The sequence below is a fragment of the Mercurialis annua genome, linkage group LG1-X, assembly GCF_937616625.2.
Source record: "Mercurialis annua linkage group LG1-X, ddMerAnnu1.2, whole genome shotgun sequence".
Classification (NCBI taxonomy): Eukaryota; Viridiplantae; Streptophyta; class Magnoliopsida; order Malpighiales; family Euphorbiaceae; genus Mercurialis; species Mercurialis annua.
Window position 1 is genome coordinate 42,577,271 of NC_065570.1, and position 17,971 is coordinate 42,595,241.

General features: G+C 35.8%; 1 protein-coding gene across 1 annotated transcript; it reads left to right on the plus strand.

Moving 5' to 3' along the window:
- The first annotated feature begins 9,896 nt into the window (after window positions 1-9,896).
- LOC126681330 (clathrin interactor EPSIN 2-like) lies at window positions 9,897-17,635 on the plus strand. Its single transcript, XM_050376875.2, has 14 exons — window positions 9,897-10,190; window positions 10,651-10,738; window positions 10,933-10,984; window positions 11,272-11,351; window positions 11,429-11,507; window positions 11,895-11,978; window positions 12,086-12,231; window positions 12,506-12,844; window positions 13,548-13,589; window positions 13,666-13,767; window positions 13,861-14,042; window positions 14,895-15,112; window positions 15,675-16,680; window positions 16,793-17,635. Exons 2-14 carry the CDS (start codon window positions 10,704-10,706, stop codon window positions 17,236-17,238), a joined length of 2,811 nt encoding a protein of 936 aa, XP_050232832.1. The 5' UTR covers window positions 9,897-10,190; window positions 10,651-10,703; the 3' UTR covers window positions 17,239-17,635.
- Window positions 17,636-17,971: the final 336 nt, after the last annotated feature.

The window sequence follows — 17,971 nt, forward strand, 5'->3', positions numbered from 1 at the left end:
ACGACGTGACAAGGTTGTCTCACCTCCTGAGACTGAAAAGCTAATCTCATGTAGTGAGACATCTTCAAGCTTGTCTCATGTTGTGAGACAGCTTCAAACTTGTCTCACGTCGTAAGACATCAGTCTCACGACATAAGACATCAGTCTCACGTCGTAAGACATCAGACTCACGTCTCCGACCATCGAAAACACCTCCGAATGACCGCGACATGCTAACACTTCAATTTAACACCAAACCCAACTTGAATACCATCAAAAACGACTATAACAACGTGATTCTGGCGTGATTCGATCACACACAACACAACTCAAAACAACCCTATTATCATCAAAATCTTAAGCTAAGAACACATCCTTACCTTATTTTGATGCTTGGGGAAGATAGACGATTGAATTCCAGAGAGATCGATTTAATGAACGCGCGATTCCGTCAAGAAAAGATCAAACCCTAGCCATCGCCAACTTTTGCTTCAATATGCTATCGGATGCTTCTTTTATCTTTGAATTCATATGATTCATATGAATTGGTTTATATATTATGGCTAATTGACATCTTTAACCCTTCATTTCTTTATTTCAAACCATTTCTCTTATGACTTTCTATTTTAACCAAACGATCAATTACTCACTTTAACTCAAATACATTCGTATTATTTATACCCAAATAAATAATACTAATCCAAAAATTAATATTTTCCGTCAATAATCTTTTAAATTTGCAATTCTCGAGAATTAATATATTATATGTACCAATTTGGGACCTAAACTTTATTTTTAATAACTTTTCTTATTGTTTCCTTTAGTCCCAATTCCATTCTTTTAATTAAGTTATAATACCAAACTTTCTGTATTAGAATTCTCAAAACCGACCTACTCGGGTCTTGTCTTAATATATAGCTTTGACAATCTTCATCCTATTAGCTCGAGTCATTGAAAAAGAGACAAATTGCCTACTTTGGCAACATCGAAAGTACGGGGTATTACATTCTTCCCCTTTTATAAAAATTCATCCTCGAATTTTCATATAACTCCTTATCTTTTTATAACTTTATCCTTATTCACTTTATGACACTAGTTGGCACGTAGCATCATCGTTCCACTTCTTATACTTTGCATCATAATGACTTGGAATCGACATTTGACGAATCTCCTTATGAAGTTTGTTTCTTCTTTCTTGTATTTAATCGCCTCTTTGAAGGGTTGAGTTTATCATCTTACTCTTAACAAATTGATTCTTAATCCTTTATGGTGTAAATAGCACTTAGACTTAGCGATTTGATACCAATTTGCAACCATTGCTGGCTTGTCAATCTATTCTCTTTACGGTACCTCAATTCTGTTACTATCTTTAAAATTCTACATATTGTGATTATGTACGTGTAGTCTCTGTCATTCGATCATTGACTGAGTGTTTACTTCACTATTGTCACACACACTTGAATTACATTTCAAGATTAGAAGTTCATCATCATTGTTGAATGATTGAGTCTTCGCCTCTGTCATCATTGATTGGGCTTACTCGATTGTCGTTCAATTCTTAACGATCCTTTCAATATTAGCAACTATACTTTATTATCCATTGCTGGTATAGTTACTGTCATAACGCTCGCGTCTTAGATGAAATGCTAGTTGCAATCTTTTACATCAATAATTGATCATCTTTGTCCTTGATGATCTATGGTTGTACTTCTGTCTATTTGTCTTTTGTAATAAATCTTTTTCTTCATGTATAGATGTCTTCGAATCTTTATTCTTATCAACTTCAGTCGAATCTCAATCATCGTTACTTACTCACTTGATTTCTTTAATTACATCTAAGTAGAGTGCTCATAGAGCAACCAACTTTCTATAGGACGTTGTACTCGTCCTTCTTTATCTCTGGACTATAATGGTCACATACTTTACACATCGATCATGTCTGGAGTCTACTTCGTCTATTTCCGAATCACTTTCAATTTCTACCTCACATAGTACAACTGCTATTTTCTTAGCGTTATACTAACCAAATTCTTATTTAGTAACCCTTTGGTTTAGCGGCCAACTTATATCACAAACCTAATGAATACCTTCATTTGAACAGATTGAATGTGATATAATCCACATCCTTTACTTTCTTCAAATTTTTGTTTCTTTCATCTATCAACAGTTGTAGCGAGCCTCTCGTCAATTTATCGGTCAAGAATAGTTCACTACTATCCTTGAGTTTTTCATTCCATTTCAACTTTAACTATCCGCTTCTTATATCTCGCTATGAAATCACGTTCAAAGCTTTAGTTGATAAATCCGTCAATTCTTCACTGATTCATCCATTGCCATGCTTAAGTCGTTCTACGGTTGACGACTTAAACTAGTTCTAATTACACCCTTCCCGCATATTCCTTAACGCATGAGTAATTGTAACTATCCATTTTACAATTCTCTATCCGTCATTTAGCTTATCTTTACTTGAATATCATCCTCGCTTCTTGCATAAAGTTGATCTCTTATTTTATCATTACTCATTAAGAATCATTCCTTTCTTGCATTCTTGTACAATCTTCGATTTCATTCTTTGTAATATTGCTAATTGTATGCGTCCCTCGAACCATAACTATATTCTATCTATCTTAAGGTGAGGAAAATATCATTATTTCCTTTCACTTATAACACCTTTCGTTTTCATCATGCTTATAGCATGATCGTACTTCGCTTCTCGAACAACTTTCTTCGTAGCAGTATCCTTACTTACTCCTTATATGGCTTCACTATTAGGTTTAATCTACCCCTTTTCGTCGCAATCATTATGAAATACGTCTTGTCCTAGACAATCATGAAAAACTTGGTACTGTTTTCCTTATTACATCTCGTCCATTCGTTAATTGCTTGCTCCTTCTATCGATTTACCCTATTATCATTCTCTTTACATATAATGTCATCTTCTTTCTCCTTTTCATTCTTCTTCTTCGTGCTTTCCTTTGATATCTCTTTTTATTAGCATCCCGTTTTGTCCATTCCTCCTTGTTGTTCTTTGGGAGAAAAGTCCATATTACTCTTCTCGATTCTTAGGTTATTTCATATCTCGTAACATATCCACTATCTTCATTCTCATATTCCTCTGACACCTCGACTATTGATGTAAATCTTACACTTTTATCACATTTTCTTTTAAATTGCTTTCGCCAATTGTCCGTATATCGTTGGGTCCCCCTCTTTCGCTATCTTCGTCCTTCGTGTCTTTGTTTGGTTAGTTATGGTTATTGTGCATCGTACGCATCCTTCTCACACGTATATATCTTGGCTAACCTTCCATAGTCCTTATCCAAAACATAATTTTCATCCTCTTCTTTGGCCCTTTCGGGTTATACGCGTTGCTACTCATCGTCTTCTGTTCACATCCAAATTTGCCAACAGTATCTTATCCTTATTTCGTCAACCCCATAAGCATCTCGTTATTAATATGGCCTAATCCTTTTATTGGGGTTCATTTTACGATTTTTAATCTTACTTATCGACAATCTTTTATTATTTGTCACAGAGTCTTACGTCCGAGTTAACTCACAAAACAAATACGAATTTGAAAATCTTTTGGATGACCAGCTTTCCAATCCTTTCTTCAATTTGGATACTTTGTTTTTAAATCGTTTGAAATCGTTAGTACAATTGTAGCTCAGAGTGATGACACCTCTCATCACTAAAGAGTTGCTCGATAAAATCATGTTTTTTTCAATATTTATACAAGTATGATGCATGATCTATATTTTGAAACTCATTCTTTTGTAGAAATTATATACACAATAATACTTGTATGCATTGCTAAAGTGATTATGACATGCCATATGCGATGTCTGAGCACAATTGCATTGTTAAAATCATAAGGTTTTCATATCTTTTGCAAACCGTAAGTCCCTTCAGACTACACCCTGTACGACAATTAAATAGCTTTTCTTATTAATTATTGAAGTGTATCATGATTTCGATATTAGTATTTAGGTTATCCGCTAACACTTACCTAAGTGTTTTGCGACCTACATCGTCCTTCTTCAAAATTTACAACCCACTTCCTCGATCGCAACTTGTATAACATGGCCCTTGGGCACACGTATCCATTATTCACATCGATCTTTCTTCAATAATATGTGCTATCCTTCGCGATAACTAAAATGTAATATAGGGATTACGTTTCACGATAGATTATTATGTGTTTTTCATTTACTTACTATCCTAGTTTATGTATAGGCGTTTCTTTATTAAGCGTGTGATCCTTGAAATCTATCTCTATCGGCATTAGCTACATTATTCTATAGATGCGTCCTATTGATCAAATTCTAATTATGCAATACACATAGAAATGCAAAACAGTATAAACATATAAGCATATAAACATACAAAACATATCAATCATATTATACCTTGGGGTGCCTGATGTGGAACGCTAGGCACCCTAATCGCTATACTGGAGCGTCGTCCCCCTAACTCCCCTCCTAGCATTAGCCCCACCTTTAGGTACAAACACAAGGTTATTCCAAGTAGCACGAGCGCAGTTTCTAAGCACTGGATAAAACTCGCGCCTGAAAAAGAAAGGTCGAATAGGATTATCATCCCACTCACGATCAATGGCTATCCTGCGAGCCCTGGTAGATAGCGATCCAAAATGCTTGTCCACATGGTCAAACAACCCAGCAAACTCGAGTCATAAACTCCTAACATACCTACGGTTCACCTCCTCGTTATCCTTATTCAGCTCAGGAATCTCCTCAATCATCCGCATGAACTCTATAGTATGTGCTCCAATTGAGAGCATACCCCTCGAATAAGAACACATTTGTATCCTAATCTGGTTCAGGACAGCCTCTGCCTGACCATCACTCACAGCTGTGTCCTCCCTCAGACTACGGTACCTCTATACGTCACCCCATAACTGTTCACCTCTGTACTCCTCAATATCAAATTCATTTGATGGGTCTTCCTCTACTGGATCTTCTTCTGGTGGATTTTTTTGGGTCTTCCTCTGCTGGGTCCTCCTCACTCTCCTCACTATACTCTAACTCAGGTGAATGAGTCCTACCCCTAGCCATAAAAGACCTATCGGTGTCTGACATAAAACCATTCTGATAGATCTCATGTGACCCCGTAGTGTTAGTGTGAAATCCATTCTGGTGGATCTTTAATGGTCCGCCAACTTCAAAATGAAACCCAGTCTGAAAGATAGAAGGCGCTTCCTCCTCTCCTGATACAGCACGTGGCTGAGCTCCGTTTTGCCCAGACATGGTAAAACAAAAACAATTTTAAGTGTAAGATACAGTCTAAATCCAATTTCTATAATAGCGGAGAACTTAACTTATGATATGCACTATATATTTAAAGCTCCAATCATCTATCTATGCATATCACAAATACTTAAGCATATCTCACACTAATACATTCTACAAACCAGTAATAACTCACAAAATCAAACAATTCAAACAATTAAGGTTCAACTCGATAGCTGTAGTACTTCCTAGGTTATCTGATGACAGAGTGTCTAAAGTCAAACAACATATTCACAGACTGGCAGTGGTAACTGGACCAACTGCACTCAAAACACATACTAGCAGTGGTAACTGGACAAACTGCTCTGATACCAACTTTGTCACGGCCCAAATTATTCAGCCGAGACCGGCGCTAGGGAATGAGAGTGGTAGCTCCGAAACCCGTAGCAAGCCTAAAACAATAAAAACTTTTTTGCAAATAACAATCACATAACGATCATACAGACGGAAGTAAATACATAAACATATATACATATATATACACTAGTCAATCGATCAAACATATGGGCATATAACTTCCGTACCACGTACGTACTAGCCCCACGATACTATATACATACTAGTGTATCTAGGTCATATCACGGGTAACTGGTACTGTGGAACAAAACTACAACTGGCGTAGCCTACGAAAAGATATAAACAAAGACAACAAATATATACAACAAACACAATATACTGCTGTCAAGGCCACGACTCTGTCAACCTCCTGCAGCTCTACGAAAGTCAGGAACTATATATGCAACTGAAAATTTTCAGACCTAAAAACGTGGACTCTAGCCAAGTCCAGACTTTAAGCACCTGAAATTGTTAAACACAATGGGTCAGACTATGCTGAGTGAGATTACATATTACTAACAGTATTATAAAAATAGCATTGCATTAAAAGATAAAACTTATATACAATTATACAATATAAGCCATTTGATATGATCGAAACGCTAATCTTATAACAATCCTAAACTAGGTATTTCCTAGTATGCACAAGCGATAGTAATTTCTCAATTCTCGTGTGTAAGGTACCGGGATAGTTCAACCGAGTTTTAACCTTTACCAGGTGGTATAGTCTGGGATAGTTCAACCGAGTTTTACCAGTACCACTACTCAATCCAAACGATCGATCGATATGTGGGTGACAGGGTAGTTTGACCGAGTTCAACCCACTAGACACAGGTTCCGGGATAGTTCGACTGAGTTTCAACCTTGTGTCTGACACAAATAAGTTAGTCTAATTCTATTTGGTAAGACGTACCCGACACTGGTGATCATACAAGCTACTGACACCCAATAGGTAGCTTGTTCCCTCGGATCTTACACCAGATTCTCATACTTAAAAACAACCAATCAAACGATATACTATATAATCAAATCATATAATATGCGATGCATTTGATAATTCTATGTATAATATATCAAATAGCTTTTACGAATAATACACGAAAGTAAAATGTAACTCACATGGACCGCTATCCAATCTACTAAGTTATCGACACGATAGTAAGCCCTTGCTAATCCAAACACGTCGATCTTGTAGCTTGCCGATATGTGTGCTACATATTCAAATCAATTACACGTTTAGTCAACTTCGCATATCCAAAACAAAACTCTAAGTTATAAACTTAGGTTATTTTAATTCGATCCTTGATCATACTCCTATACTTGGTTAATATCATTCGTGGTATTCAACTAATCGATTATCAATTGTTCGTCAATTAAATTCCGAAGCCTTAACCTTAAACGTCTAATTCTATATCCAATTTCATGATTTTTATGGAGTCCAATGAGTGGTTTCGAGCTAGGGTACATCGTGTCGGGTCTCGTCACGGCGTAGGGCACGGTGTGCCCTACCTTCTCACGACGTGAGAAGGTTGTCTCACGTCGTGAGACTGAAAAGCTCAGTCTCACATCGTGAGACCCCTGTCTCACGTCGCGAGACAACTTCAAGCTTGTCTCACATCGTGAGACTGTCAAAAATAGCTCCTAGAGCTGTTCCGACACGTCTTCGACCATTATAAATACTTCCAAGATCCAGACATGCTAACACTTCAATTTAACACCAAACCCAACTTGAATACCATCAAAAACGACTATAACAACATGATTCCGATGTATTCGATTCGACCGCACATAACACAACTCAAAACAGTCCTAATCATCAAAACCTTAAGCGAAGAGCACATCCTTACCTTGTTTTTATGCTTGGGGAAGATAGAGGATTGAATTCCGGAGAGATCGATTTAAAGAACACGCGATTCCGTTGAGAAACGATCAAACCCTAGCCGCAAACTTTTGCTTCAATATGCTATCTAATGCTTCTTTTCTCTTTGAATTCATATGATTCATATGGATTGGTTATATATGTTATGGCTAATTGACATCTTTAATCCTTCATTTCTTTATTTCAAACCATTTCTCTTATGACTTTCTATTTTAACCAAACGATCAATTACTCACTTTAACTCAAATACATTCGTATTATTTATACCCAAATAAATAATACTAATCCAAAAATTAAGACCATGAAACCGTTTTGGATGTAAGACGACAGTTTTTTGGATGTAAAACAACACTGTTTGGGTGTAAAACGATACCATTTAAAAAAAAAACGCAACCGTGTTGTTAATTGAAAAAAAAATTAAAAATTCATGTTAAATATGGAAAAATTAAAAAATTATATTAAATATTAAAAACACGCGAGAGTTGGTAATTTTTTGGTACATTTAAGCATAGAACAAAAAGAAAGTAGAAATAAAGAACTGTAAATATGAAACCAAGAAAGTGACAAATTAGGCCAACAAATCTAACTAATCCGGTGTGCTGTGGGAAAATCACTTGAGAACAACACCTATTACCTACTTTATCAATTATAATATGCAGAAATAAATTATTATGATGCCATATTGATGATTGGAGAATTTCCTATTTTTGTTATAAATAATCAATCTAAATAAGTTAATTTAAATTCACATATATATATATACATATATATATATATATATACATATATATACATATATATATATATATACATATATATACATATATATATATATATATATATACATATATATATATATATATATTAAATATATATATATATGTCTTTGTGTGTATAATATTAATTTAATATATTTCTACTAATTTTCTACTTAATTTAAAATAGGATTATGTTGTGATTTGCAATAACAAATAAACTTTAAATTTGGTAACATCGGTTATCAAATTTCACTTTCTGGTAAATTAAAATATCGTTCGCTTTTTTTATACAAATTTGCTAAGTTGGAAGCCGAAATTGTCATGTAGGCTAACTCGTTAGAAAATAAACTATATATCGATTTGCAAGAAAGTAAAAGTTGATAACAAATTTTGCCAAATTTTTAAATTTATATTATAACTGCAGATTATGCTAAAATTCACAATTTAATTTGCCACGTGTCGGACTATATGGCAATTACTGAAATTCACTGTGTCAGTACACATGACAATTTCGGCTTACAACTCAGTAATTTTACATCGAAAAACAATAATTTGCCAAGAAATGAAAATTGGTATCCGACATTATTAAATTTTAAAATTTATATTGTAATTACAAATTATGCTAAAATTCATAATTTAAATTGCAATTAACACTTTAAAATAACTCAAACCAAATTAATTAAATCACTTTGGCTTTTTTACAGCTATTTTGTTTTATCAAATCAGATTGATGCACACCGTTAATGGCCACTTTAATATGAACTAAAACAAATTCAGCATCACTTAACTAATTTATTTCTTTTTTATAATTAGAGGGTGGGAGCGCTTGTGGGAGAAACCACGGCCTAGCAAATTACTGCCTATCACTTATACTGTTTGAGTTATAACTCATTAGTATCACTTTAACTAATTAACTTACCAAATTATTCTCCATTTTGAAACAAAATAAATGTAACATCATATATAACATTATCGATCCGTTCTCAATTTTGAAGAGTTCAAGTAATTATCAGTTTAAAATAGGCCGGATGCCTTAAAAAAACTCCGATTTTTTAGCGCATTTTAGTTCTACTTTGACGTTGAAAAATCACCAATTTTATCCTATTTCGCATTTTTGTGTTTCAATTGTATCCTGAAATATTAAATTGCCGTCTTTTTCATTTGGAAAAAAAAATTAAAAACGTTCTCCATATCTAACATATATTAATTGTGTATGCTTAAAATTTATTTAGTTTTAATTTGATTATAGTTTTTAGTTACTTTTTAAAAATAAAGGATTTATTTGTATTTTTTTAAATGAAAATGAATTTAATTTTATCTTTAAACTTTGTTAATTGAATGATTTCATCATTTAAGTAAAAAAATTAACAAAAATCAAAATATTAGGGTACAACTGATACAATAAAATGCAAAATAAAGTAAAATTAATTAGTTTTCAACGACGAGATAGGATTTAAAAAAGGGCTAAAAGGTCGGATTTTTTGAAGGCATTAGGCCTTTAAAATATAAGTAAAGCTGAAAAATAGAGGAAGTGGCAATATGCACCTTGCGGAAAACATGAGGGGCCAAAGCGGTTATTTATGAAAGAAGAAGAAAGCACCAAACACCTATGCAGCTACCGCAACAGCAACGACATTAACAACAAAAACACAAATGATGTTCTTCGGAAATATCTTTTACTATTCAAAGAATACTTAAATTTTAATTATTACACTCAGAATAAGAATAGCGATTTTATTAATCAAGAGCAAATTACGCGCTTTGTTCCGTTTTCTCCTTCAATTCTTCTCTCTCTCTCTCTCTCTAATAATATTACCATTTTTTTCTGTTTTTTTCTTCTCTATCAGCAGCACGCAGAATTGAACAAGATCAGATCTGGGCCTTCATTTTTCGATTCTGATCTTGTTTTGTCAGCACTAGATCTATCGGGTTTGTTTTTGCTTCTTCATTTTGGATCTCTCTAATTTTGTTTCTGTATGCTTTGATTGGATTTGATCTTTGAAGGAAACCCCAGCTCCAGTTTTACCTCAATTGCTTGATTTGAATTATGCCCTTTTTGTTATTAATTCTTTCTATTTTAGGTTTCTGGATTTTAAGCTGCTTAGTTCATTCATTTATGTTTAATGTAAAGCATTTCATTTATTAAGGTGGCTGTTGATTTTTGATCTATTGTAAAGATTAATAGCTGAATCATTAGGATGCTGTCCAATTTGTTGGGATTGTAGATAAAAAAGGATTTTATTCTTCCTTGCAAATGGGATGTATTCTATCAAATCTTATTAGTCTTTAAAGTTTTTTGTTTTTTGTTTTCTTCACATTTCTGTTTGCTATATGCTTTTGTTTAAAAACATGGTTCTATTATGAAAATCTAAGGCTTTCATTGGAACAGTGCACAGAAGGCGTCTTTGAATTGGATTTTGTGATCCACACGGCCATCTCTCAATGAAGAAGGTGTTTGATCAAACTTTTAGGGACATGTAAGTATACAATTATTTTATGAGTTACTATCTGCTCGTGATTTTTAATGTAAGGTGTTTTATAAAGAAATTGGTGGTGGCAGAGATTCTTCTGATTTAGAACTGTACAAATTTGGATCAGTTAAACTGTGAACAATTTCGGCATATAACTTCATATATATCTGATGGTTTTTCTCTTTACTGTTTTGTTGCAGTAAAAGAGAGGTAAATAAGAAAGTGCTTAAAGTTCCTGGAGTAGAACAGAAGGTAAAGTGTTCTCTACAAGTTCTTTCTGCAATTGAGTAGTTACATCACTGCTTGTAAACTGGATTAAGGTTGTATTCACTTGTAATGCCATTTGACTTCTCACAAGCTAAATACTTTATTGAAATGTATAAATGAATGTAAATGTTCTCAAGAACCTATATTTGGTTCCTTAAGCGGAAGAGGGGATTTCTTTATGGCTCTCCGATGACGGCCCCTCCTGTGCACTGATAGAGATGTCGATTACTGCTCGACGCTCTTTTAAATTATTCTTGTTTATTTTCTTTCAGGTTCTTGATGCTACTAGTAATGAGCCCTGGGGTCCTCATGGAAGTCTCCTAGCCGATATTGCACAGGCCACGAGAAATTAGTAAGCTGGATTATTTCACACACTTTTTGTTTTCTACTTTATTACAAAGAAATAATTTTTTTAATTTTTCCATGCAGTCATGAGTATCAGATGATTATGGCAGTAATCTGGAAGCGGTTAAATGATACTGGAAAGAATTGGCGGCATGTCTACAAGGTCTGTATTTCCCCCCCTATGCATTTCTTTTTCCTGCAGGGGCGTATGAGTTTAGAGTATTATGTTTTGCATTACATGAAGCTTAAAGCTGAACAGTGTTACACCTCCGTTCAATACTTTCGCTGAGCAGTGAGGAGATTTTATGTTTAACTTAAAAAAATGATTTTATAGGGTGCTAACTCAATACCATTTAGACACTTAGTCTTCTGCATGTTGCTATATAATATATCCTTCAGGCAACTCCATTGGCATTTGTGAAAAAAGCTCTTTAGGTTCATGATGCAGAATGTTCATTAGTCAATATTGTTACATTCCACAATTGACATGTGTCACTGTTCTTTCCAGCATTGAATTGTAAAACTAACTGCATACTTGTCCTGCCTTCAGGGTTTGACCGTTCTAGAATATCTGGTTGCTCATGGATCAGAGCGTGTCATAGATGAAATAAGGGAGCATGCATATCAAATATCGGTAATTTTCATGCTCTTTAGTGCAGTTTCAGAACTTTAAAATGTTTATTTGTATGCATAGCATTTGCCAGAGCGCTATACTAATATTCTTCTTTTCTCGTATTATAGACCTTGTCTGATTTCCAATATATTGATTCAAGTGGAAGAGACCAGGGTAGCAATGTCAGAAAGAAATCTCAGAGTCTTGTGGTCCTGGTAAATGATAAAGAAAGGATAATTGAAGTTAGACAAAAGGCTGCTTCTAATCGGGAAAAGTGAGTTCATATTCTTCCAAGTTCCAAGTAGTCTACTGTCTCATTGATATATTTTCTTTGTGAAAGATCTTGTTTTGTTTCGCATTGCCAATTTATCACGAGGAGGTTTTAAGCCTTTTCCAATTTATGACATTTACAATATGGTTCTCATTTCATTTGTGCAATTTAGTACTACATGATCTCTGCCAGAGATAAAAGAACACAAGTGAATGGAATTATAACACCACAGCGAAGAGTTTTTTTCCTTTAGATTGTAACTTTCGAATTTTGATAGGTTTCGCAATACATCAGCTGGTGGAATGTACAGGCCAGGTTCCAATGTTGACAGATATGATGATGACCGTTCTGAAGGTCGCTATGGAAGCAAAGATGAAGATAGAAATGGCTATGGAAGAGAACGAGAATACAGCTACAAGGATGAAGATAGAAATGGTAGATATGGGGACTCCTATAGTCGTGATGGAGATCGTTATGGAAGAGATAGTGAAGACCGTTACAGCAGAGATAGTTACCGAGACGATGAATACCGGGGAAGAAGTCGAAGTATTGATGATTATGGCTCAAGAGGCAGGAGCTCTGATCGTGGTTTTGATGATGACGGCCAATCATCTCGGTACTGTGTCTACTTTTCTAAATGATCATTTATAACTATATGGGCCTTCATAGCTCAATTATTTTGATATCATTGCCCAACAGAAAAAATTGTTACCTACAGGCTATTTATTTTCAGATATCAGCCATGTTAGGAAGTCAAATATATCCTATTTTGATATTTGTGTTTCCTTATTTGAAAGCGCAAATGAAACTTCTAGAAAGGGTGCAAGTATTATGTCATTGGATTGGACTGCCATGTATTGCCATATTAGAGAGCCTAGATGATTTTAATTTAATTTTAAGAAGTTTCTCTTATTTGATAGATGCCAAATTAGGGGAAGAGTTTCTGTTCGTTGCAATGTTAATGCTTATTTTTTCAAATGACCTGGAGGTTTGTCTTTTGCTGATAAATGGATATGATGGAATGCCTTTTTGAGTTACGCATATGAAGGTTTAAAGATGTCATTAAGTAAGAAATTACTAGATTATGTAGATGAAACGAAAATAGAAATTTTTGAACACTGGATTACAGGGATTTAGAGGTTTCAGCTATTTTTACAGAGTGACTAGGTCTGAACTTGAGTGTAATGGTATTGTTTATTAGATAAGAGCTACTTTTAGAAGATGATGCTAATGTGTGACGGAATATCTGCAGTATGCTGAGCATGTCGTCTCTATCATACCATTACTTAACTGTAGTATTTTGCTTCATTTTTCTGCAGTGGTAGTGGTGCTAAGGCTGATGATCAATCTCAGGATGGAAGGTAAGTGTTTAATGGTCGCATTCAACATTTCTGGTGTATTTTTTTCTTCTGAATTGCAATGTCTTATATATCTCAGCATTGCCAAGCGGCTTGAGCGAAAATTTTCTGAACAAAACATCGTGCCCCCTAGCTATGAAGAAGCAGTAAATGAATCTCGAAGTCCTGCTCACAATGAAAGGTATCAAATTTTAAACCATACAAATGCATCGAGATTTAATCATGCTCAATGAAATGCTCATTTTGTTATTTTGGATCAATGTCTTTATTACAGGACTGGGGAAACTTCAGCAGCATCTGTTCCTGGAGTTTCTCCTCTGCCGCCTCCTAGAGCTGTCTCTCCAGCTGCAAGCAGTAATCCAAGTCAAGCAGCCGCTGCTTTGGGTACATCTGCATCTTCATTAAGCCAGGAAGTCGGCATGGCTGATGAATTTGATCCACGTGGCCCTGGTTCAGGTATTCAAAAAAGTGCTTTGCTAATGCCATTCGAGTATTTGACAACATCTTTAATAAATCACGAGTATATCTCATTGCTTATCATCATCAAAATCATCCTTCAAAGTTATGAGTGTTGCATGTGTATTATTGTTTATGTTGAGCATAGCCTTTGAACTAATTGTAAGCTATGTTGCACAGAAACTCTGAAATCCTACATTTCGGCATTTTGTTTCTGTTTTTGAAAACTCTTCTAGAACTCCGAAACTCTATTTTTATGACCTACTCTTATTAAATAATATCATTTCACTGTTTTCCATTTCGACGCGTTCGCTTCTGCTCTACATAAATTGTACGAAATCATCAAACCTTATATCTGTTAATTTCTCGACCTTTCTATTAGAGGTTTGAAATGTGCAATAAAGTTCTCTTGCTGCCTTGCTGATGTATACTCTTAGGAGACTATTTCATCATTTTGATTAATTATTCGTGCAATTCATTCTATTACTGAGGCCTGTTCCATGCATGTTTTTGAGGTGGCAAGTTGATTCTCTGATGTTGGAATCAATTTAACATGACTATGCTTAACAGTGGGAAATAGAAGGCTTCCTATAATAAATATGGTTACACTTATTAAAGTTATGGGTAAATATGTAATTGGCCATTATTGTTATGGTTGCTGGCCTGGATATGGGGTAGCTGGCTGGGAATGGAAGGAAAAATTGATTGGAGTGGTGTTCGAAGTGTTATGGTAATATTGTGTTTGATTTTGCTCTGTGGAAGTTAAGTGGAGGAGATAAATATGCCTTGATTCTACTCTTGTTTAAACTTCCACCTTGACTGTGAACTCATGGTTTATTGCTTTTTCCACAGCTGCTTTCGCTACTACAGTTGCTCCTGCTCCAGCTGTTAGTACTGCCTCAAACAACGCTGAAATGGATTTACTTGGTTCTCTATCAGATTCATTTGCTGAAAATCCATTGGCCATCATGCCAGTTCAATATGCAAGCACATCCGAAGTCGATCCTCAGACAAACTTTCCTGGATCCACATTTGCTGCAACACAACCAGCTTCTAATGCTATGAATCAGGTACACACAATATGCTAATTTGTAAAATCAAATACCTTACATGGAATTCATGTACGGAAGGTTTGAGGGACCCTAAGAGTATTCCGTGTTGTATGTTGCTTATGATATAGACTTATTTATCTTTTTGTAGGATTTCTTTCCATTTGTCCATTTCATAATTTTGAAGATTTTTCTGTATATTGGATGCTAATGTGTCATAAAATGGTACCCTAAAAGAAAAAAGATAATTAACATCCAAGATCTCATACTTATTCTTTAGGTTTATTTGATTATGTTCATTTCTATGAGATGCCTGAAAAAAAGTGGTATTTGCCTGCCACATTTCTGCAATGTTTGATACCACTATTCTGCTTTTGATTGGTTTTTAATTAAAAGGAACCACGGATGATATCCTTTACACATGTAGATCATTCTGGTGTCTTACTGCGAGTTGCTGGTTCTGTCTATTTGCCAAGTTAAAACTTAAAACTTGTTCTAATTTTGACTTGCTTATTTCTATCATGATGAGATAATTTTGGCATCTTAGATGCACAATTATAATGCAAGTGTGTTCTTGGCGCAGTCTTTTGAAGATCCATTTGGTGACTCTCCTTTCAAGGCTATTCCTTCCGCTAACGATACCATGTCAGCACAAACGCAGACTTCCACATCCGGAGCTGTTTTCCAGCCTACTCTCTCTCAAAGTGCTGAAATACCCTCCACGGTGCCAAATGACTTTGGCTTTGGGAACACTTTGTCTGGCTTGACATATTCGACTCCTAATGTCCAACCAACCCCCACTAATTCACAGTTTATGCCACAAGAGCTGTCAACTTCACATGATGAAACTGATATTCTGGCAGACATCCTTCCACCCACTGGGCCTTCACTTGCTGTAGCCGCACATACCGGTTTTCCAGCTCTGGCTGGCCAGCCTGAGCCAGGTTCCAGTGTATATGGGAACTACAATGTACAGGCAGGATCTGGTGCACCAGTAGCTCCACACATGGGTCCTCATGCCTCACAATTTGGCAGTGGAAATTTCCTTCCACATACAGCTCCTTTCTCTTCACACATGGCTCCACAAACTCCAGCTGGACCCGGAACACAATTCAACAATGGAAATCAAGTAGTTTCCTCAGCCCAAGCCCCACAATTCCAGAGCGGAAACTTCATCCCTACGCACGGTTCTGTTACCGCACCGAATCCGCAGTTTAACAATGGAAGCTTTCTCCCACAGCCGGGATCTACTGCTCTGGTTGTCTCACAAAATGCTCAGCATTCTGCACCAACTCCGAATCCACATTTCAACAATGGAAACTTCATGCCACAACCGGGTTTTGCTGCTCCAGTTTCACAAGTCGGCTATCAAAATCCAGTTGGATATGCTACTCAACCTAGTAATGATATGCTGGGTAACTTATATTCACAGGGACCAAAAACTTCTATGGCTTCTCAGCCGGGAATTCCATCTTCATCGGGATCACTTGCTGTTGTCCCACAACCATCTAAGGAAAAATTTGAGACCAAATCAACGGTTTGGGCAGATACACTGAGCAGAGGACTTGTCAATTTAAACATTTCTGGATGTGAGTACTCGACATTATTCTAGTCTAGTGCTATTTTTTATGGTCGTTCGTAATCAATCAATTAATATTATCTTCATTGGGATATTTGACATCATGGGCTTTGTATGTGCAGCTAAAATCAATCCATTGTCAGATATTGGAATAGATTTTGACGCCATTAACCGCAAAGAAAAGAGAATGGAAAAACCAACAGCAGCTCCTGCTACATCTACTATCAACATGGGTAAAGCTATGGGATCTGGTTCTGGGGTTGGCCGAGCAGGTGCAAGTGTTCTCAGGGCTCCTCCAAATCCTATGATGAATCCCGGCATGGGAATGGGCGGAGGTATGAACATGGGAATGGGTATGGGCGGAGGTCCCGTCTCAGGCATGGCCATGGGAGCTTATGGTGGAGGCATGAATCAACCCATGGGAATGAACATGGGCATGAATATGGGAATGGGGATGGGACAAGGCGGTCAAATGCCACCTCCTGGGTCTACCGCTCCTGGCGGTTATAACCCCATGATGGGTACAGGTGGTTACACGCAACAACCATATGGTGGTGGGTATCGATGAAATTGTGGCAATGGAAGATAAATAGTGAATACAAACTAAGCTGCCTTTGCAAGGTCAAGAGATGTCATAGCAAAACCAACGTTGCGCAATTGAATACGCTTGCTAGTCCGACGTGGGGTTGAAAGATGTGTTTTTGATTCATTGTTGTAATTTGTTGAAATGTTTGCATAGCAGTGCTTCCTTGCAGTATTGTTCATTTCGGTCCAGAAGAGTTGTAGGTGCATTGCTGATTTCAGCTATTGTGAATTTGTAATATGTGAGGATAACCTTTCTCAGGTTGTCAAATTTGCCATATATTTTTTGTTTTCACATATATATATTTTTTGTAATATGTCAGATATCTTTGATACGTTTGGCTATTCGAAAACACAATAAATCTGATAATTCATTTACCCAACAGTTTCTTAGTTGTTGTGCTTCCATGTCTAGCAGTTGTTTTTCTAGTTGCAATGTATGCTCAACAAAGATTCATTTTGCCACTTTAAATTTGGAATTAGTATCAAATGAGGCCAATTGTTTGAGCAAAACACCTCTAAAACAAACATTTTGGACAAAAACTCCTTTAAAAAGGAGTTTAACTAATTTTACCCCTTAAATTTAATATAGTTCAATAGTTTGTTGCCATTTCAGCCGCAATTATTGTTTTGCCACCTGAGTTAACGGGGTAAAATAAGCGAAATTAACCAATTAGTGTGTTTTTGTCCAAAAGTATGAGTTTGTGCTTGATTTATAA